This window comes from Scomber japonicus, chromosome 9 (genome assembly GCF_027409825.1).
Source record: "Scomber japonicus isolate fScoJap1 chromosome 9, fScoJap1.pri, whole genome shotgun sequence".
NCBI classification, from domain to species: domain Eukaryota; kingdom Metazoa; phylum Chordata; class Actinopteri; order Scombriformes; family Scombridae; genus Scomber; species Scomber japonicus.
In genome coordinates, this window is record NC_070586.1 from 5,362,030 (window position 1) to 5,383,488 (window position 21,459).

General features: G+C 38.3%; 3 protein-coding genes across 3 annotated transcripts; 1 reads left to right on the plus strand and 2 right to left on the minus strand.

Moving 5' to 3' along the window:
- Positions 1 to 4,222: 4,222 nt before the first annotated feature.
- LOC128364338 (natterin-4-like) lies at positions 4,223 to 6,165 on the minus strand. Its single transcript, XM_053324877.1, has 3 exons — positions 6,160 to 6,165; positions 5,845 to 5,929; positions 4,223 to 5,355 (listed from the first exon to the last, which is right to left on the minus strand). Exons 1-3 carry the CDS (start codon positions 6,163 to 6,165, stop codon positions 4,331 to 4,333), a joined length of 1,116 nt encoding a protein of 371 aa, XP_053180852.1. The 3' UTR covers positions 4,223 to 4,330.
- A 2,033-nt stretch (positions 6,166 to 8,198) lies between these two features.
- Positions 8,199 to 15,669, minus strand: LOC128364340 (natterin-3-like). Its single transcript, XM_053324878.1, has 4 exons — positions 15,571 to 15,669; positions 11,665 to 11,691; positions 11,446 to 11,539; positions 8,199 to 9,367 (listed from the first exon to the last, which is right to left on the minus strand). The coding sequence occupies exons 1-4, from the start codon at positions 15,667 to 15,669 to the stop codon at positions 8,277 to 8,279; spliced, it is 1,311 nt and encodes a 436-aa protein (XP_053180853.1). The 3' UTR covers positions 8,199 to 8,276.
- Positions 15,670 to 17,915: 2,246 nt separating this feature from the next.
- Positions 17,916 to 19,804, plus strand: LOC128365436 (natterin-3-like). Its single transcript, XM_053326181.1, has 2 exons — positions 17,916 to 18,030; positions 18,720 to 19,804. Exons 1-2 carry the CDS (start codon positions 17,916 to 17,918, stop codon positions 19,802 to 19,804), a joined length of 1,200 nt encoding a protein of 399 aa, XP_053182156.1.
- Positions 19,805 to 21,459: the final 1,655 nt, after the last annotated feature.

The window sequence follows — 21,459 nt, forward strand, 5'->3', positions numbered from 1 at the left end:
TTTTATTAAGTTAAAAATCTGATTAATTCAGATCGATTTCTGCAAGAAAACCAAATGTTTGGGGACTTTTGCAGACTGTGTATTGCACTTGGCCATAAATATTGGCTTTAATGACTGACTTAAATGGGGGGGGGGATTATCCAAAACACATTACATGCATTTAACAAACCAGATTTCATATAACAAGAAAGCCACCGTTTGTAAAACTAAATTTTCTTTCTTTGAAGCCTGAACACTGAGGCACGCACACACACACACACACACACACACAAACCCGTTTTTACTACCTCGTGGGGACCCTGACTGGGTGATGTCCTGTGGGTTCTACCCTTTCTAAAGGGTCTAGAGACATAATTTTAACTCCTAAATTAATCATAATTGTTTTTGAACAAAAAAATAACTTGAAATATGCCCCCCTTGTTGGGACCCATAATGCTAACGTCTATTAGCATACAATTGACATCACTGTTAGCCACAGTACAATTCATATTCAGTATTTGAACAAATGTTGTATTGAAACCCTAACCCTGACCCTGACCCTAACCATTAACACTGCATCTAACAATCCAGTTAACCAGGGGGCTAATCACTAAGCTAATATGCTAATATGAAGCTAATATGCTAATATACATACTTACACACTTTGTCAGGAAAAGGTCCCCATGGGGTAGTAATATGTCAGGTTGCGGTCCCCACCAGGATAGAAAAACACACACCCACATTTTCTCTTTGTTATGTTAGATGTGATTTATGGAATTAAAAATGTGTGTTTGACAGCTCATTCCTTGACAAAGAGATTATATATCCCAACATTTCCTGGTTAAATAACAAATAAATCATTTCCCCTTTTCTCTTGATAATGTCAGGCCAGGCAGGTAGAATAAACATCAGGGGTTGTTAACTTGTCAAGGAAGTCAGATGAAATAATAGGAATCAATACAACGCTGAGGGCGAAGCCTTTTGTAGGCACGTCATTCAATTTTGACGCAAATTCCCCGTTTTTATCAACAGGTGTGTGTCTAATCTTTGAGTGTTTGAATCCGACTTTAAAAGAAGACATAAAAATATATTTCATGGTTTTAGTTTCAGTTTGTTGAGTTGTAGACACTGTCCCTTGGTGAAAAACTGCATCAATTTTACTCATTAAATGTTTTACCTGATGATGACATTGACACTAGATTAAATTCAGGGGATTAACAAAGTTATTACAGATTGCACTTCGCATGCATGTCTGCACCAAATCTGATGGCAATCCAACTGATAGTTGCTGAACCATTTAAATTGAGACCAGAAATGTGAATCTGCTGGTCTATGAATGGAGGAACATCGAAGTCATGAAGATAAATTGTAAGGGAAGCATGAATGTCTGTACACAATTTGATCTACCTTTGTGCGCTTCTTTGTTTTTGCATGCACTTAAAAGTCAATCAATCTTTACTTATATAGCACCAAATCACAAGAAAAATCATGTAAAGGCTCTTTTCACATAGAGCAAGTCTGGACCGTACAGAAAAAATAATTCTAAAAAACGAAATACTGTGAATAAAACACTATACACACTAAAACATATTGTATAACAGGTTGGCACAGAAGCCTTTTCAAAGCTCACATCTCCTGCCAAAACTAACTTAAAGCCTCTGCAGCTAATGTTGTACTGGAGATAAACTTGATAGACTGGGTGTGAACAGCTATTGTTGCAGTTAGGTATCAATCCACAGTGTTGATACAGAAACAGATAAAAGATTTGCAAACTTCTGAGGAACTAATTATACATGGGCGTGATGTCTGAAAATTAAAACCCATGTATGGTTTGACAAAGAGACATCATCTAGGTTTAAACAATTCCCAAATAATGTGCAACACTAGAACAGATCTGACGACACTTTCACAAAGATGGCATGAAGATGACCACTAATTTCTTTCAAACACAGCAATGCCAATATACCTGAAATATCAGTCACATTAACCAAGACACTCAGTTACAAAAAGTACTGCAGTATTATAGTGATGTAGTATGCAGTATTACAGTAAAAGTACTGCAGTATTATAGTGATGTAGTATACAGTAAAAGTACTGCAGTATTATAGTGATGTAGTATGCAGTAAAAGTACTGCAGTATTATGAGTGACGTAGTATGTAGTATTACAGTAAAAGTACTGCAGTATTATAGTGATGTAGTATGCAGTAAAAGTACTGCAGTATTATGAGTGATGTAGTATGCAGTATTACAGTAAAAGTAGTGGTTTGGTCTTACTGACTGATATATTATTAATACCAAAAGAGTCCAGCAGGTGGCACTGCAATCACTACACATTGTATCTGAATGTGAAGACATGAACAGACCCCAGAAGTCATTACACAGCAGCACAGTACTGAGAATAATACATTGAGTATATGATTTATTTTTTCTTTATGAATGTACTTTATTCTCAACTTAACATCCCTGAAAATATTAAGTAGCCTAAATGTTATTATCATATTTATAATATTTATTCAAACGTATCAATTAAAGCCTACTTCATTTTTTCCACAGACAGGAACATCACTGTTATGAAATTATTAAGTAAATCTTATCATTAAGAGAGTAGATTTTATTATACTTTTTATTTTAAATTACTTAATTGTATGAAATTGTATTATATACATTTTGTTCATCTTCTATTGATAAATGTTGAATCTTTTTATACACCACAAATCATATAACTATAATACAAAAAAATACAAAACCATTAAACTTTATTTATTTTGTCCTCAGTTAACATGAATTAATCCATTCAAATGAATTAGCTAGGTTAACTGGCAAAACAGACAGATAGGAATTAGCCAATCACAAACAAGTAGCTCAGTTTCTGCCCAGCGACAGGTTGCTAAGGGCATCTAAGGCCCTACAGTTGCTAAGGTCAGCTAAGGACCTATGGTTGCTACGGCGATGTGTGAGAATCTGCTTGGAAAAAAATCTCAAAATTCTGAAGAATTTGGCTTCTGACAAGGTCCCGAACAATTGCAAACTGTGAGAAAACCGTAACTCCTGTCCAAAAACCGAAAACACTGTGAGAGACACAGAAGCCGGCAGATTCTGACAGTGTTTATTTTATTCAGATATTCCTTAAAATGAGCGAGTAAGCTCAGTGCGAAGACAGAGTGAAATACTTTTGAAAAAAAGAGACGATTACATTAGGGTCAATGGGGAGCGAAACAGATATTGCTGCCGGTCTCGCCCCCCCCCCCCCCCCCCCCCCCCCCGTTTAAATTTTGTGCAGACCCCGCCTGTCAAAGACACATTTTATGAATCCCAACACCTATGTCTACATTTTGACAAAAAATTATTTGTCCACTTTTCACGGTTTGGCCGTGAGCTCAAGTTAAAAATAAAAATTCAGGTTATTTTTTACTGCTTCTCTCACTCAAGCTAACTGACGCTTCCACTCTAACTTTGAAGAAAAAGTGATTTCCACTCCTTGTTTGACGGCTCATAGTTTGAAAAGTTTACATTTTATGTAAAAATAGTTTTATAATATGAATTTATAATTTTGGGGGGTTTTCAAAAAATTCCCATTCATTTCCAATGGAGAAATCTCCTGGTTTTTTGGGAATAACTAAAAAATTGGAATTTCAACACCAAAAGTCATAGCACCTCTTTCCCGATCGAGCCGCACGTTTTGATATATATATTGTCGGGGTTTTCTCAAAGCTGCGGGAGGAGTTGCATGCCAAAATTTGGCGGAAGAATAAGAAGTATGGAGAAGTGGCCCGAGGCACTCCTTTCCAGCTTCTGGAGTGCAGTGCCTCGGTGCTGAGAACTAATTAGAAATTAGAACAATTTTATACAAAATGATGGTGGTTCTATGACATAGAGGGGTAGATATCATGATTATAACTATTTGCATATAATCAAAGGAAATGAAAACAATATCTAATTGTGAATCTTAGAGAAACAAGTTCAGAACCATGTCAATTTTAAAAAAAATTAAGTTTAATTGGCAGCTTGATTGGTGAAATCAATGAATAAGGCACATTTGTGGAATAGCTGCAAAGCAATTAGTATTTTCTATAGAATATAACTTTGACCCCATGGTTTTCTTTTTCAGGAAATGCATTAAAAGAAACCCACTGGAATGTATTTGTTTTTGTTTTATACAGTATGGTTTTCATTGAAGGAAGTGATTACAGAAGACTCTTCATTGGTATTATTTTTTTTAAAAATCACATCTTCAATAAGAGCACATCAAACATTTAAATTTCTATCACCATTTTTGAGAGAATCTGCAAAATCAAGGGACTGATCAGACACATGGTATGTCAAACATCATATGGTACTTCTTGAATTTCATTAACAGGGCTCAGCGTTCTCTAGAGTTTCACATCGATTCGTCACGGCCTGGACGTCCTTAACCTGAACACTGTCATACGTTCCTGTGATCAACATCGTGCGGGTCTCTCCATTAGCGTATGTGCGTGTGAGGAATGCTGTGAACGGGATGCTAATTTTGTACTTATACTCCACCATCCTAGACCTGCAGGAGTTGTTTGGTGGGGCGGTGAGCTGCACAGAGATAGTTTCAGTGCTGGACGTCACTACCGTGTTTTGCCAAGAGAACTTGAATGTCTTCTCGGTGCTGAATGTAACACCTGTGGAGAAAACGAGGGGAATTCCGGCCTTGATGGTAGTTTCAACACCGACTTCAATGGAAAAGCCAATGTCCCACCTGTGCTCCACCTCAATTGTCTTTGGGTGGGTATCTGTTTTCACCACTGGGTGGCACTCATAGTTGTTGATGGAAGTTTCCTGCACTGTTTCTGGAGGACAATTGAATATCTTTGAGTTGTTAGTGTTGTACTTGACATCGTAGATCCGCTGGCTGACTACATTCTTATTGATGCTCAGGACCTGGTAGTCACGGTACTTATACACAGTCGACTTCCAAGGCAAGTAGAAGTATTTATCCTGAGTAATCACCTCCCCAAGTCCATATTCATCCTTCCCTACATACACATCCTGCCCGGGACAGATCCTGACTGAATTGTTGGGCACTGAACCGTACGAATCATCCTTCCACTCCAGGATCTCAAAGTTGTCTTTGTTTACCAGGACTTCAAACGGGGAACCAGAGTATGTATTTCCTGCACTGGGATAGTAGCAATAAGGGCCCATGTCAGGGTTATAAAAGCCAGCGTTACACTTGTATTTGCAGACATAGTCAATGCGATCAACATATCTATTGTCGATTGAGACAGAATTGTTGGGGAGAAAGTTGTTCCAGGTCACCCATTCCAGGACGGTGCCGACGTTAGCAGTGTCGTGGTAAGGCTGGACCTCCGTGCTCAGACATAGGTTGACAACACTCAGCAGCACATCTGTTGGCATCGATTGGTTAGCGTTGAGATGTGGGTTCATGAAGGAGAGAAAAGGGACAAGAATGTTTTTTTTAAGACAAGAATCAGGACAATGTTTACCTTTTTAAGATGAGGATTCTTCATGCACATCCCAATATGACAGCTTTAAAATACATCAATTTGTAAAAATGTGAAGTGAAATATTCTCCTAGTGCCTTCTTAATATCTCCATTCATCTGAAAACTTTACATTTCCAGGTTAGTACTTTTTTAACAAACCTGCAAACCAGGACACCTTATCTTATCAAGGTAACCTTAGATGGTTTATTATAGATTATTATATTAAAGTTATATTTTACATATGATTTATGATAGATGACTTTTCATTGGTAGTATTAGAAATTACATAATTTTCCTGTGCTAGTAATCTTTTCCCCAATGTTTCCATGAAATCCTGGAGGGACTGCTTTATGATAAGCATGAATGATTCATAATCTCAGTTCATATTTACCATCTGTGTTGTTCCCGATGTCCAGATCTTTAGACAGGAGTCCTGTAGTCTGCAGAGCCAGCAGCAACAACACTGATAGCTTCATCTGGAGATTAAATACAACTTAGTCACTGCTTGGTTATAACACATTGATAAAATAACCTTTAAATACAAGCTTCATGAAGAATTCAGCATCTGAAATGTAAAGTCATCAACATATTAAACCTGGACTGTCTGAACATGATAAATTGGTTTTAAGGAGGAGAAAGTCAGAATACCAATAATAATGGTTCATATTTAGGAAAATTATAAGTTGATATTAGAAAGAAAACTCACCATCATGGTGTTCATCAATTGATCCACCTGCAGTCATCTCCAGGTTTATATACTGTAGCTGTTTATTGTTGCATCATTGAACAAACACATACAGACCTTCACTTTTTCTTGGCTCTGAAATTGATTAGTAAACATTAACTGATGTGAAAATAGGATGGGTTTCCTTGTGTTTCTAAATGTCTCTCACAGATAAGATTAGGGGGGGAATTTAACAGTTCCCCAGGGAACAGGGACATGTTTCTAACAGTTGTCTGACCAGATCATCTAAACAAGTAATATTCAGTTTCCCTGCAGTCTGCTCTGAACTTTGTAAAATGTTCTTTCTATGAAGCCTGAACATAGAAAAAGATACATTTCATCTCAAAACACTTATTGCTTTGATATGAGTCGTTAAAGCACATTTTTTTAAAAATCACAGAGAAGGTAAATAATCAAATTTTGTCTTTTCATGTCTCTCTGGTTCTGTTTGTTAGATGTGATTTATGGAATTAAAAATGTGTGTTTTTATGTAACTGTGTGACAGGTCATCCCTTGGCAAATAGATTATTTATCCCAACATTTCCTGGTTAAATAAACAATAAATAAAACATGAGATGAAGGTAATGTGTCTGTGTTGTAGTCTGTGTGTTTAATCAATAAAGACATTCCTCCTTTTCAGGCCAGGGAGGTAGAATAAACATCAGGGAATGTTAACTTGTCCAGGAAGTCAGATAAACCAAGAATGAATCAATACAAAGCTGAGAGCGAATCCTTTTGTAGGCACATCATTCAATTTTGAAGCAAATTCCCTGTTTATATAAACAGGTGTGTGTCTAATCTTTGAGTGTTTGAATCGGACTTTAAAAGACTTAAAAATATATTTCATGGTTTTGGTTTAAGTTTGACAATCTGAGTTGTAGAAACTGTCCGTTGGTGAAAACCTGCAATTAAATTCAGGGATTAACAAAGTTATTACAGATTTTGCTTTGGGGAACATGCATGTCTGCACCAAATCTGGCAATCCAACCAATAGTTGCTGAACTATTTCAGTCTAGACAAAACATGTCAATCTGCTGAGCCTCAGACAGAAAAAAACAATTTTAAAAAACTAAATACACTATACAGCTCAGTCCCAATGATCTTGCCAGTTGTTTTGATGACTCTCTGTATGGCTGCCTGTTCTGCCTTCGTACAGCTGAAGAACCAGGCAGCTATACAGTATGTCAGCACACCTTCAATGGCACAGCGATATAAGTTGATCAGAAAGTTTCCTGAGGCATTGCTGGGCTTTCCCAATGACTGAAGCTGTGTAGGTGTCCCAGGACTGTTAGGCCGAGGAACTTAAAGCAGGTCACTGGCTCCACCTCCTCGCCGCTGATGCAGAGCAGGGGATGATTGCACCAACCTGACCTCAGGAAGTCAACGATTATCTCCTTTGTTGTCTTGATGTTAAAGCGATGGTTCGGCGTAATTTCGACCTAGAGTCATATGCACCATGACGTCTATCTAACCACTCTCAGCCCTTTTGTTTCATTTGGTCACAAATTAGTGGAGTTAGAGCCATCAGCCGAACGGCTTAGTACAGATGCTAATGGGACGTACAGCGCATCTCGTAAATTGCCCCACTAATAATTCCTGGATTGTTATCAAACTTCTACAGTAGTACAAATAGGGTGACATATGTGTTAAGGAGTTAAGGAGTGGTTAAAAATGGTTCTAAGGACCTTCGTCAGCTCGTCACCACAGACTTTCTGGACACAACGACCAGCTGACGGAGGTCCTTACAAGCATTAACAGTAGAACAGTACATAGAGATAGAGAAACACCTTTAGAAACATGTCAGAATAAAAAGTTGTCTTCTTATTCATTTGTGCTTTGTACAATGACAATAAAGACTTTCTATTCTGTTCTATTAATTGACAGCTTGATTTATTGATTAAAAATACCACTGAGATATTTGTTTTTGTTTTATACAGTATGGTTTTCATTGAAGGAAGTGATTACATAAGACTCTTCATTGGTATTATTTAAAAAATCACAACCACGATAAGAACACATCAAACATTTAAATTTCTATCACAATTTTTGAGAAAATCTGCAAAATCAAGGGACTGATCAGACATATGGTATGTCAAACATCATATGGTACTTCTTAAATTACATAAACAGGGCTCAGCGTTCTCTAGAGTTTCACATCGATTCGTCACAGCCTGGACTTCTTTAACCTGAACGCTGTTATACGTTCCTGTGATCAACATCGTGCGGGTCTCTCCGTTAGCGTATGTGCGTGTGAGGAATGCTGTGAACGGGATGCTAATTTTGTACTTAAACTGCACCATCCGAGCCATGCAGGAGTTGTTTGGTGGGGCGGTGAGCTGCACAGAGATAGTTTCAGTGCTGGACGTCACCACTGTGTTTTGCCAGGAGAACTTGAACGTCTCCTCGGTGCTAAATGTAATACCTGTGGAGAAAACGAGGGGAATTCCGGCCTTGATGGTAGTTTCAACACCGACTGCAATGGAAAAGCCAATGTCCCACCTGTGCTCCACCTCCGTTGTCTTTGAGAGGGTAGCCGTGTTCACCACTGGGTGGCACTCATAGTTGTTGATGGAAGTTTCCCGCAATGTCTCTGGAGGATAATTGAGTATCTTTGAGTTGTCAGTGTTGTACTTGACATCGTAGATCCGCTGGCTGACTACATTCTTATTGATGGTCAGGACCTGGTAGTCGTGGTACTTATACACAGACCACTTCCAAGGCAAGTAGAAGTGTTTATCCTGAGTAATCACCTCCCCAAGTCCATATTTGTCCTTCCCTACATACACATCTTGCCCGGGACAGATCCTGACTGAATTCTTGGGCACTGAACCGTGCGAATCACCATTCCACTCCAGGATCTCAAAGTTACCGTTGTTTACCAGGACCTCAAACGGGGAACCAAGATATGTATGTTTTCCACTGGGATAGCGGCAATAAGCGCCCATGTCGGGGTTATAAAAGCCAGCGTTACACTTGTATTTGCAGACATAGTCAATGCGATGAGCGTACCAATTGTCAATTGAGACAGAATTGTTGGGTAGAGAGTTGTTCCAGGTCACCCATTCCAGGACGGTGCCGACGTTAGCAGTGTTGTTGGAAGACTGGACCTGCGTGTTCGGACTTAATTTGGCAAGCCTCAGCAGCACATCTGCTGGCATCGATTGGTTAGCGTTGATTTCAGGCTCGCCATCTAGATGTGGGTTCATGAAGAGAGAAGAATCAGGACAATGTTTACCTTTTTAAAATGAGGATTCTTCATGCACATCCCAATATGAAAGAGCTTTAAAATGCAATTATTTGTTAAAATGAGAAGTGAGTAGTTCCTTCTTAATATCTCCATTCATCTGGAAAAGTTCCACCAAACCCACCAAAGGTTCCAATGAAGTCCACTGGATAACTTTGCAAAGTGTGATTGCAGAAAAGTAATTCCAATTTTTCAATAAAATGCTATTCTTGTGGTGATGCAGGTTTTAACATGGTAAGATATTTTTATAGAATATTTTAAACCAATATATAAACACCTGTCACATCACGAAGAGTTTGGTCATGTTAGTTTGTTTAGAAACGCCTCCAAAGACTAATAACAGCTATTATTTAGTAGTACTAGTCATAGTAGAGAGTAGTTCTGTGCAAAGCAGATGCTGCTGAGCTTTGCAGGTTGTTGTGCTACATATCACAACCTCTTGACTTTCTACTGAAGTTCTTTGAGAAATGTACAGTGTATGAAACTGTACACAGAACCACAATCCTGCACATGCTCAGTTTGGCTCCGAACATTAGATTTGTTGACAATAAAAAAAAAAGAAAGCCTTATCTTTTACGTTCCCAAAGTTAAGCTGCTGGATGGATTGTATTTGCTTTCCTGGTTCAAATGTCAAAGCTTCATGCAGAAAGCAAGAACATACTGTATAGTTTTTAAGCAGAAGCACTTAGTGCCTGTAGCCCCGCCAAAGTAAATAATCACCAGCTACAACTGATGATTTGATAATACTAACAGGTTTTAAGTGGTAAATCATGTTTTAGTTGTGGCTTGGTTGAAATGATGCTTTAAAATCCAAGAGCAGAGATGCAATACCTGCACTGCAAACCCTTTGTTGCTCTGTAAGGCATTTTATCAGTCCCTCCAGGAAGTTGCAATTTTGAAGCCACAATAACAGAAGAAAGCAATCTTGGCAATGTATTTTTCTAACTTGCCTAAAATGTTCTGCAAGAATTGGCCAAATCAAAAGACTGCTTGTGATGTGGAACAATGTTCACATTTTGTGTTGTGATAATAATAATAATAATAATAATAATAATAATAACAATAATAATGCATTTTATTTAAAAAGGCGCCTTTCAAAGCACTCAAGGTCACCTTACAAGGCACATGTAACACAACAACAGTACATCAAACAATATAAATCAGGTGACATTTAGTGCAAAGATAAAGAATAAATATGAGTGTGACTACAAAGTGCATTAGTACAATAAATAAACAAGAATGTGATTGCGTAGTTAGTGAGAGACGGAGTATGCAACTCTGAATAAGAGCGTTTTCAGGCGGGATTTAAAGGTGGAGACAGAGTCTGAAGGGGGGCAGATCGGCTGAAAGCTCTTGACCCCATGGTGGTTAAGTTGGCAGAGGAGGATCGGAGAGTTCGAGAAGGTGTGTAGATGTGAATAAGTTCAGAGAGATATGATGATGCCAGATTGTGAAGGATCTTGAACGTGAGGAGTAGAATCTTAAAGTCAATGCTGATGATGTGAAAACTAATGACACTGCAGCACACAAGCCATAGACCAAGCAGAACAATTCCCAAATGAAGCTTGCATTCAGTTAATCAGAATAATACAAGATGATACAGCAGAGATGGACATAACCTACAGTATGTGTTTATGTTAATGGATTTATTTTCATAGCATTAGTGGCTGATATTGTTTGGTGGTAATGTTGAGCTGAAAGTTTATTCAGTGAAGGTTTATAAATGTAACACAGGTACAATGTTTTCTTTTGTGTGTAATTTACTATAATTTACACTAAAAACTTAGCACTGAATAACAGTTTTTGTGATATGCAGTATGCTTTCTATTGAAGGAAGTGATTAAATATGCCTTGAATGGTATTAAAAAAAACAGAAATCACATTATTTTCCTCCTTTGCTATTAATTGTTTCCCAATTTACACATTTTTACCTTGAAATCCGGGAGGGACTGCTTTATGATAAACATGCCTGATTATGTTTGTTTCCCCTAATCTTTAAATTCATAATCTCAGTTCATATTCACCATCTATGTCCTCTGTGTTGTTCCCGATGTCCAGATCTTTGGACAGGAGTCCTGCAGTCTGCAGAGCCAGCAGCAACAACACTGACAGCTTCATCTGGAGATTAAACACAGAACCAAAATAATGGTTAATATTTAGGAAAGTTATATGTTGATATTAGAAAGAAAACTCGGAGTAGCACTAACTCATTACTAACACAGATTACGTTAAGAAGTACTCACCATCATGGTGTTCATCAATTGATCCACCTGCAGTCATCTCCAGGTTTATATACGGTAGCTGTTTATTGTTGAGTCATTGAACAAACACCGTACAGACTTTTACTTTTTCTTGGCTCTGAAATTGATAAGGAAACATTAACTGATATCAGAGTAGATATCATAAAATGGAATAGGTTTCCTTGTGTTTCTAAACGTCTCTCACAGATAAGATTAATCTCTTTTCACCAAGTAACAGGGGGCATTTCACAGTTTGGCCGTTTTGGCAATTATTACCTATATAAATATAACAAATATAACAGATTTCATATAACAAGAAAGCCACCGTTGAACTTTGCAAACTACATTTTCTTTCTATGAAGCCTGAACACTGAGGCACACACACACACACACACACACACACACACACACATACCCGTTTTTACTACCTTGTGGGGACCCTGACTGGGTGATGTCCTGTGGGTTCCACCCTTTCTAAAGGGTCTAGAGCAGTGGTTCTTAACCTTGTTGGAGGTACCGAACCCCACCATTTTCATATGCGCATTCACCAAACCCCTCTTTAGTGAAAAATAAAATATGATTTTTTTCAAATTCAAGACATAGATATGTTTTTTTACTGGTGCACAAAATGAGCGGTGCATGAACATCACCTTGTTCGAAGAACAAAACCAACACAATGCATAAACTCACAACAAATTACATACCTGCAAATCAGTGTGACTTCTGCTGTTGCCTTTGAGAGACCAGTTCAGATATGCGTGGCTTCACCTTGGCAAGTGCCACTCTCATGTCATTTTCAAAAAAATGAGGCTCTGCCGAACCCCCGAGACCGACTCACCGAACCCCTAGGGTTCGATCGAACCCAGGTTAAGAACCACTGGTCTAGAGACATAATTTTAAGTACTAAATTCAGCATAATTGTTTTTGAACAAAAAAATGACTTGAAATATGCCCCCCTCGTTGGGACCCATAATGCTTACGTCTATTAGCATACAATTGACATCACTGTTAGCCACAGTTCAATTCATATTCAGTATCTGAACAACTGTTGGATTGAAACCCTGACCCTAACCATTAACACTGCATCTAACAATCCAGTTAGCCAGGGGGCTAATCGCTGAGCTAATATGCTAATATGATGCTTTCCATGTTTTTACTATTATTGGGTTTTATTTTTATTTCTCAATGTTCATGTTTTTATGTTTTTTGTTTCCAATTCTTACTGTTAAATGTTTCCCTGCAGTCTGCTCGGGACTTTGTACATTTTCTTTCTATGAAGCCTGAACATAGATAAGATACATTTAATCTCAAAACACTTATTGCTTTGATATGAGGCATTAAAGCACCTTAAAAATGTTTCACAATGAAGGTAAATAATCAAATTAGATTTCTTTTTGTTATGTTCGATGTGATTTATGGAATTAAAAATGTGTGTTTGACAGCTCATTCCTTGGCAAAGAGATTATATATCCCAACATTTCCTGGTTAAATAAAGAATAAATAATTTTTCTCTTGATAATATCAGGCCAGGCAGGTAGAATAAACATCAGGGATTGTTAACTTGTCCAGGAAGTCAGATAAAATAATAGGACACTGAGGGCGAAGCCTTTTGTAGGCACGTCATTCAATTTTGACGCAAATTCCCCGTTTTTATCAACAGGTGTGTGTCTAATCTTTGAGTGTTTGAATCTGACTTTAAAAGAAGACTTAAAAATATATTTCATGGTTTTGGTTTCAGTTTGTTGAGTTGTAGAAACTGTCCGTTGGTGAAAAACTGCATCAATTTTACTTTATTAAATTTTTTACCTGATGATGACATTGACACTAGATTAAATTCAGGGGATTAACAAAGTTATTACAGATTGCGCTTTGCATGCATGTCTGCACCAAATCTGGCAATCCAACCAATAGTTGCTGAACCATTTAAATTGAGACCAGAAATGTGAATCTGCTGGTCTATGAATGGAGGAACATTGAAGTCATGAAGATGAATTGTAAGGGAAGCATTAATGTCTGCACGTCTTTGTTTTTGCATGCACTTAAAAATCAATCAATCTTTACTTATATAGCACCAAATCACAAGAAAAATCATCTATAGGCTCTTTTCACATAGAGCAAGTCTGGACCATACTCTTTAATTTATTTTATAGAGACCCTACAATCCCACATGAGCAGCATTTCATGACCAAGGAAAAACTTTAATTTAAAAAAAGCTAAATACTGTGAATAAAACACTAGACAGATACATTTCTTTATGCTTTTGCTGATGCTTCAGTGACATAGTAATCAAATAAAATGAATACTCAAACATTATGAGGCTATGTGTCAGTCACAGATTACTATGTCAAAAATATAGGTATACTATAACAATTATTAATTAAGTGTTTTTTCAGACAGGCTGTAGAATCAATTGACTGATAATATATGGCATCATGGTAATGTGACATTATTTTTGACAGGCTACATAACCATTGGAAATATAATTTTCGCCTTGAAAAATAAATGCTATGCTTGCAGAGGCTATTCACACTAAAACATATTATATAACAGGCAGCCATTCAAAGCTCGCATCTCCTGCCAAAACTAACTTAAAGCCTCTGCATCTAATGTTGTACTGGAGATAAACTTGATAGACTGGGTGTGAACAGCTATTGTTGCAGTTAGGTATCAATCCACAGTGTTGATACAGAGGCCGATATCAGTTTTGCAAACTTTCTCTAAGCAGTTAGAGTTAGGAACAAGTTATATATGTCGTATGCAGTATTACAGTAAAAGTACTGCAGTATTGCTTTTGTAATGATTTTGTGGACCCTAACCCTGTACATTGAGTTTGCTACATGGCACAAAGTCAAAATCACTTCATCATGTACATGTCAGTGTTAGTTGGTCTGTATTTACAGTGTTGAACAAGTAATGACGGAAGTTGTGTCACACAGTTTGTTTCCAGTGGATCTTCATCGTTATAGTGCAAGAATAATTTGATTCTTTTGTTTTGAAATCAACTAGCTTTTGTGACTATGCTGTCTTCTGTCTAACCCTAACCCTAACCCTATGAAGAGGTCATCTTTCGAACCTTCAGATGGGGAGGACAGTCAAAAGGTTGTTGGTGGAATATTCCTTCAAGGCCACACTGACATACATTCATCTGGCCACCGCTTCTGTCCAATAAAAATGAGATAAGATATGTAGATCAAGGAGAAATAAGTCTCTCCACACTTGCACGTACCATCTGACACTCATCCTATAAGGCTTGCAGGAAGCCACTAGCCAGTCAAATGCTGGTTAGATATTTAAGTGTTTGGTAGATTTGCTTCACTCACCAGCCAAAAAACCTAAAAAAACAATGGTAATCTATTGAGTGGTAGAATTTGAACTAGCTATTTGACTGGTGGACAAAAAAAGTTCATATTTCGTTCTGCTTGCAAGAACATAGCAGGTACTTGGATCAACGGACCGCCACGTGACACGTACATGCAGATACCGCGGCCCCGGTGTTATGTCCCTGTCACTGGTTTCTAATTTAACTGGTTTCCTTACTGAACTGCTCCAGCTTGTGTTGCGCTTCTGTCAGCAGATTCGTCACAAATTCACAAATATACAGCATCTTACTGGAGATGTTTAAGTCGCAGTTATATGGTACTCACTTCCAGAAAACATATTCGCTGCAATAGAAATATGTTTTCTACATTTGTGAACTCGACTTTGCAAACTTGTTAATTCATTGGATGAGCTCTTTTCTCCCAGCAGATTTTTTTTTAACCCTAACCCTAAACCCTAACCCTCTAACCCAAAACCTCTGTGATATCCATATGTTTGTTGTCCAGGTTTGACTGGAAGTTAGTGGCTTCGTGGATACAGAGGGTTGTAAACAGCGTCCCCTTGGGCCCAACAATCTCCTCCAGACCATACCTGGTGGAGAGCAGAGTTCTTGAAAGCACGAAGACCGTTCTCGCTGTACTGGAACAAGTCATCGTGCTTCTTCAACATTGAGTAATGGGGTTTCATCATGGCGGGAGTAAAAGGGTTAGGGGTCCATAATTTTTAAATTTACAACCACGGAAACTGTAGAAGACGAAATGATTGATTTAAATTGGAAGTGATAAGAAAGAACTGGAGCACAAGAGTGAGCATGGCATGATATATACAATTTAATCTTCTTTTTGACCTCGGTATTTGAAAAATCCTGGCTACGGATACATTTAAAGAGCATAAGTTTACTAAAGGTGAATCATGATGACCATTATGTTAAACAAATGAAGCAATTGGTCTGTTCTGCAAAGCTGGTTTTTGTGGTGTTAGTTGCTGCTTGGAAGGACAGATGATACTTGATAATATTTGACAAGCACAACAATAAGAGCTGGAATCACTGCAGGTTATTGATATGATTTTGCACTTTGCCTCGGTGGCTTATCAGTCTGACGTTAATAATCTTATCCTGGATTTATCTGGACGTGTTTCATAATAGATTGTGATATCAGTGAGTACAGCATCAGGTGTTGTTGTCAATCACAATAGACCTTCTTCAACTCTCTCTTTTTATTCACCTGTATTTTGTGAAGCCCATTCAAGCTCCACATTTATAAAACATTCACACATTATTGTAATAGCTGAAGACTTTTGCTCAGCAGCAGGAAGAACTGGCTTTAAGACAGCAGTCATGTGATTCAATTAAAAACAAACAAACATGGAAATAAGCCCAAAACCTTTAAGTTATGTTGTATTTTCATTAGGGTTGTCAGCGTTAACGCGTTAATCGCGATTAGATTAATGCAATCCATAATGCGTAACCCGTAGACGACTCCTCTAGCTGTAGCGCTATACTTTGAAGTGGCCTCCTGCAGTAAACCTACCGCGCTGATGGAAAGTAAGAGAGCTTCTGGACTTTTGAACGGCTTGTTTAACTTTAAAACACTTCCAGACGCTTCAGTTGACAAGTCAAAAGTAAAATGCAACCTGTGTCAAACGGAGTTTAACTACCACCGGAGTACGTGGAGTTTGAGTTAGCACCTCCACGCTAAACACCCAGGTGCAGCCAAGCCAGCCTCAGCTCCACCAAAGGACCATTTTGGAGTGTGGGAGTCGCAGCAGAGCCGTGATTGATTCCCAGTTAAGACACTCTGGTAAGAAATGCTTTACATTATGGGCTTAAAACTGCCTTCAAATGGAAAATAACAGGATTTTAAACATGATATTCAAAACGCGATTGATCACGATTAACTATGGAAATTCTGCGATTAATCTCTCAGATTATTTGTTGTTTAAAAAGAGAAAAGCAGTTTTAATATGTTATGTATATTATAGTATTCTCCTCAGCTGCACCAGTTTCTGTTTATTGGTCCCAGTCAGATCAGAGGGAACAGTCTGCTTTATGATTCAGTCGTAAACCAGTAGATATAGATATAAAGCTGCAGGTGAGAGGAGGCGGACTCAGTGGGGAGCGACCGTCAGGGTGAGTGCTTTCATCATGACCAAGACAAAAATCATTCATAAACTTGATTAAACAGCCAATAATCCAGAATAATCTAATTGTATTGTGCTATTCATATATAATTTAATGATATATATATATTCTTAATGTGTGTATTTAATTGTCTCTATTGATGTAGTCATTTAAAAATTATATCATGTAATAATAAAACACATATCAATACAAACAGCTAAGCAAAAAATATGTAATAACAATATAAAAATGTATTTATTTTGTTAGGTAAAAGTTTATATGTAGCAGTTTCAGTATACAGAAGTAAAGTAAGAGTCCTGATTGTTATCCAGGTTTTACAATAGATTTATAATAGTATTATAATAATGGTTTCATTTCATTACTTGGTCATTACTGGTAAATAATCTTGACACATTTTCTTACAAAATACCATCAATTTTATGTCTTAAAGGTGCAGTGTGTAGAATTTAGTGGCAGAAATTGGATATAATAGGCATAAGCATGTTTTAATTAGTGTTTAATCCCATTAAAATAAGAATCATTGTGTTTTGATGCAATAGACGCTACCAAATTCTACACACTGGTCCTTTAAATTCCAAATGAGCCCAAAGGAAATGATGGACCAACCCATATTTTGTCTAAAATGCTTTTTTTAAATTATATTTTTTGGTGTTTTTGCCTTTATTTGACAGTGATTAGTATTGAGGCCTGGTTTTAATCGAGGCAGGTGGTTCAGTGTTCTAGCTGGAAGTATATCTGACAACATGATTTCACAATTTCACATTTAATGAATTTAAACATGTTGAATCTGCAGATGAAGCTGTCCGTGTTTCCGCTGCTGGCCCTGCTGGCTCTGTCCTCAGCCAATCTGCAGGACATCATTAAGAAGAGCTCCAAGCACAGAAAAGGTAACAGTTCATCATCAGAGCAAAGATAAGTCAAGACAATCCTTCCTCTCTTTTATTGTTTGGTTTTTAAAGCTTGTATCGTCCTCCCGGGTCAAATTGATCCCGTCTCTCTTTTGAGTGTTCCTTCTTTCCTTCCTTCTTCCCTCTTTCTTTAATTTTTCCTTCCTTCTTCCCCTCCTCCCCTCTTCTTTCTTTGCTCCCTCCTCCTTCCATCCATCCTTCCTTCCTTCCTCCCTACTCCTTTCCTTCCTTCCTCCCTTCCTTCCTTCCTTCCTCCTTCCTCCTTCCCCCTACCTCCCTTCCTTCGTTCCTTCTCTCCTAAATTCCTTCCTCTTTTCATCCTTTCCTTCTTTCCTTCCTTCCTTCTCTCCTAAATTCTTTCCTCTTTTCATCCTTACTCCTTTCTTTCCTTCCTTCCTTCCTTCCTTCCTTCCTTCCTTCTCTCCTAAATTCCTTCCTCGTTTCATCCTTACTGCTTTCCTTCCTTCCTTCCTCCTTTCTTCCCTTCTTTCCTTCCTTCCTTCCTCCTTTCTTCCCTTCTTTCCTTCCTTTCTTCCTTCCTTCCTTCCTCTTTTCGTCCTTCTTCCTTCCTTCCTTCCTACCTCTTTTCCTCCTTCCTCCTTCTTCCTTTCCTGTCCTTCCTTCTGTCCTTCCTTGACCTGAGGACAACAGGAGGGTTAAACTGTCCGTCCATGTCTTTCTCTCAGTTTCCTTACTGAACCCGGAGCTGCAGGGCCGGGTCCCTGACTCAGCGGGTCCCAACGTGGTGTCAGCTCCTTTGACTCCTGCTGAGCTGCTGCAGCAGGAGGATCTGCCGTCCTCCTTCATGTTCGGTGATAACGTCAACCTGCAGTGGCTGACCTGGACCGGCTCGGTGCCCAATGGAGCCGTAGCGATCTACAACGGCTACACCGAGCGTACCGACTACGTCTGCAAGTACAAGTGCGAAGCTGGTTTCTACAACCCGAGCCTGGGTCCGTACTGCCGCTACCCCTACGGAGACCGCGAGTACTACGCTCCTGAGTTCGAGATCCTGACCAACAAAGACAACTTCGAGTTCCTGGAGTGGAAGGAAGGTTCCTATGGTTCAGTGCCCCAGTATTCAGTCAGGGCCTGCCCGGGTGTCGGCATCTACGTCGGGAAGAACAAATATGGTCTCGGGAAGGTTGTTCCTCAGTTTGAAGCCTTCTTCCTGCCGTGGGAGGGGGATGAGTACTGGTACAAGAAATATGAAGTCCTGGCCATCAACAGAGACGCCTACACGCAGCACATCTCTGACGTCAAGTACGCCATCGATGAGGTCGAACTCTTCCAGTATCCTCCCGAGACCATGCGCATCTCCGGGGTCACCAACAACGACTGCCAGACGGTGACGAAGACGGTCACCATCTCAAAGACCACAGAGGTGGAGACCACGTGGAACATCGGCAGAGCCACCATGCTGGGTATCGCAGGAAGCATCACCGCCAAAATCCCACTCATCGGCTCCGGTGGTATTGAGATGAGTGGCGAGAAGACTCTTCAGTTCAACAGAGGAACCACGATGGTGGAGTCGCTCAGCCACTCCGTGTCCGTGGAGCTCACCGTCCCTCCAAACCACTCCTGCAAAGTCCGCATGGAGGGACGCAAGATCAAAGCCGACATCCCTTACACCGCACGCCTCAGCCGCACCTACCGCAACGGGGAGACCCAGTGGACGTCCATCTCAGGGATGTACGACGGCGTCCAGATCGGAGAAGTCCGCGCTGTGGTGGACCGATGTGAACCTGTTCCTGATGCCCAGCCGTGCCCCTAAAAGACCCTAGGACTCTAAACCACCAACACATATTATTACATCATGATTTAAATAATGCCATGAACATCTTTAGTATTGGCTGTTTGAAAGAAAATGTGTAATAATAAAAAACATTTTGCACTTCAACTTTCTCTTTATTTCATTTTTCCACAAATTCTATTCTCCTCTTTACCAGCACAGATAAAATGGACAAAGGTAAAATATTCAACACTAGAATCATTTTTTTTTTCCCACTTATTTTTTTATTGATTTTAAGATTAATACACAGAAACAAGGTATAAACTTTTCCTTCACAAACATCTAAACACCAAAGAAAAATAAATAAAATAAAAACCAGACCAATGACCAAGAATAAAATAAAAATAAAAATAAATAATAAGAAAAAAAATAATAAGAAAAATAAAAATACAAAAATACAAAAATAAATAATAAATAAATAAATAAAATAAAAACCATACCAATGACCAAGAATAAATTAGAAGAAAAAAAGAAAAAGAAATAATAATAATAATAATAATAAAAATTTAAAAAAAAGAAAAGAAAAAGTGGATAAACAACAGAAACAGACTAACACAAAAATACCAAAATGACTAAGAATGACTATTTTAGACCATGCCAGACCAGTCAAGCCCCTCCGAAGGGCATGTGCCCCTTCTTCCCCAATATAGTTCAAAAAATATATTTATTCAGTGCTGCATTTATTTTCTTCATTTTAAAAGACACTGGTGACTGGTTACTATTATTATTAGTAGTAGTATTATTAGTATTAATGTCCTGAAAGGAACTTTTTGATTCATAAGTAGATTACTTGATTTAATAACTTACATGTAATTTGTAATATTTATGACTTTCACCACTGACAAACCAAACATATATAACAGAAACGCTGAGATAATATTAAAATGAAAACAAGGACAGTCAAACACTGTTTTTAATAACCAATATCTGAAGCATAAGGAACATTTCAGATGAAAAAAAATCACTTCATCGAGGACAGAATTAATAAATACAGAAAATATTTACTTTAACATAAAGTTTAAAGGACATGATGTTTAAATTTTGAGGGTGAATGAGAAGCACATTGCAAAGAGCTTTGGATAAAAAAGCTCCATAAATATTTACAATATAAATATATATACATATATATATATATATATAGATAAGACAGCTCATTCATTTTCTTAACGGTTTATCCTCTATAGAGCGTCAATGACGGAGGAGGAAGCCAATCTCAGCTGACATTGCATGAGCGAGAGGCGGAGTAGACAGTGGACGGATCGCCAGTCAATCACAGGACGATACTGTATATATAATATATATATATAATATATGACATCACCTCTATGAGAAAATGACAGTATCTCTGAGAGCTCAATGTAAATGAAGAAAATACATGCAAGAACAGAAGCAGATGAAGAAGAAGCACAGCATGTTTCCAAAAAATAAATGTTTTATTAAGCCTTAACCCTCCTGTTGTCCTCAGGTCAAGGAAGGACAGGAGGAAGGAAGGAAGGAATAAGTAAGGGAGGGAGGGAGGGAGGAAAGGAGGAAGGAAGGAAACGAGTAAGGATGAAAAGAGGAAGGAATTTAGGAGAAAAGGAAAGAAAGAAGGAAGGAAGGAAGGAAGGAAGGAAGGAAGGAAGGAAGGATGGAAG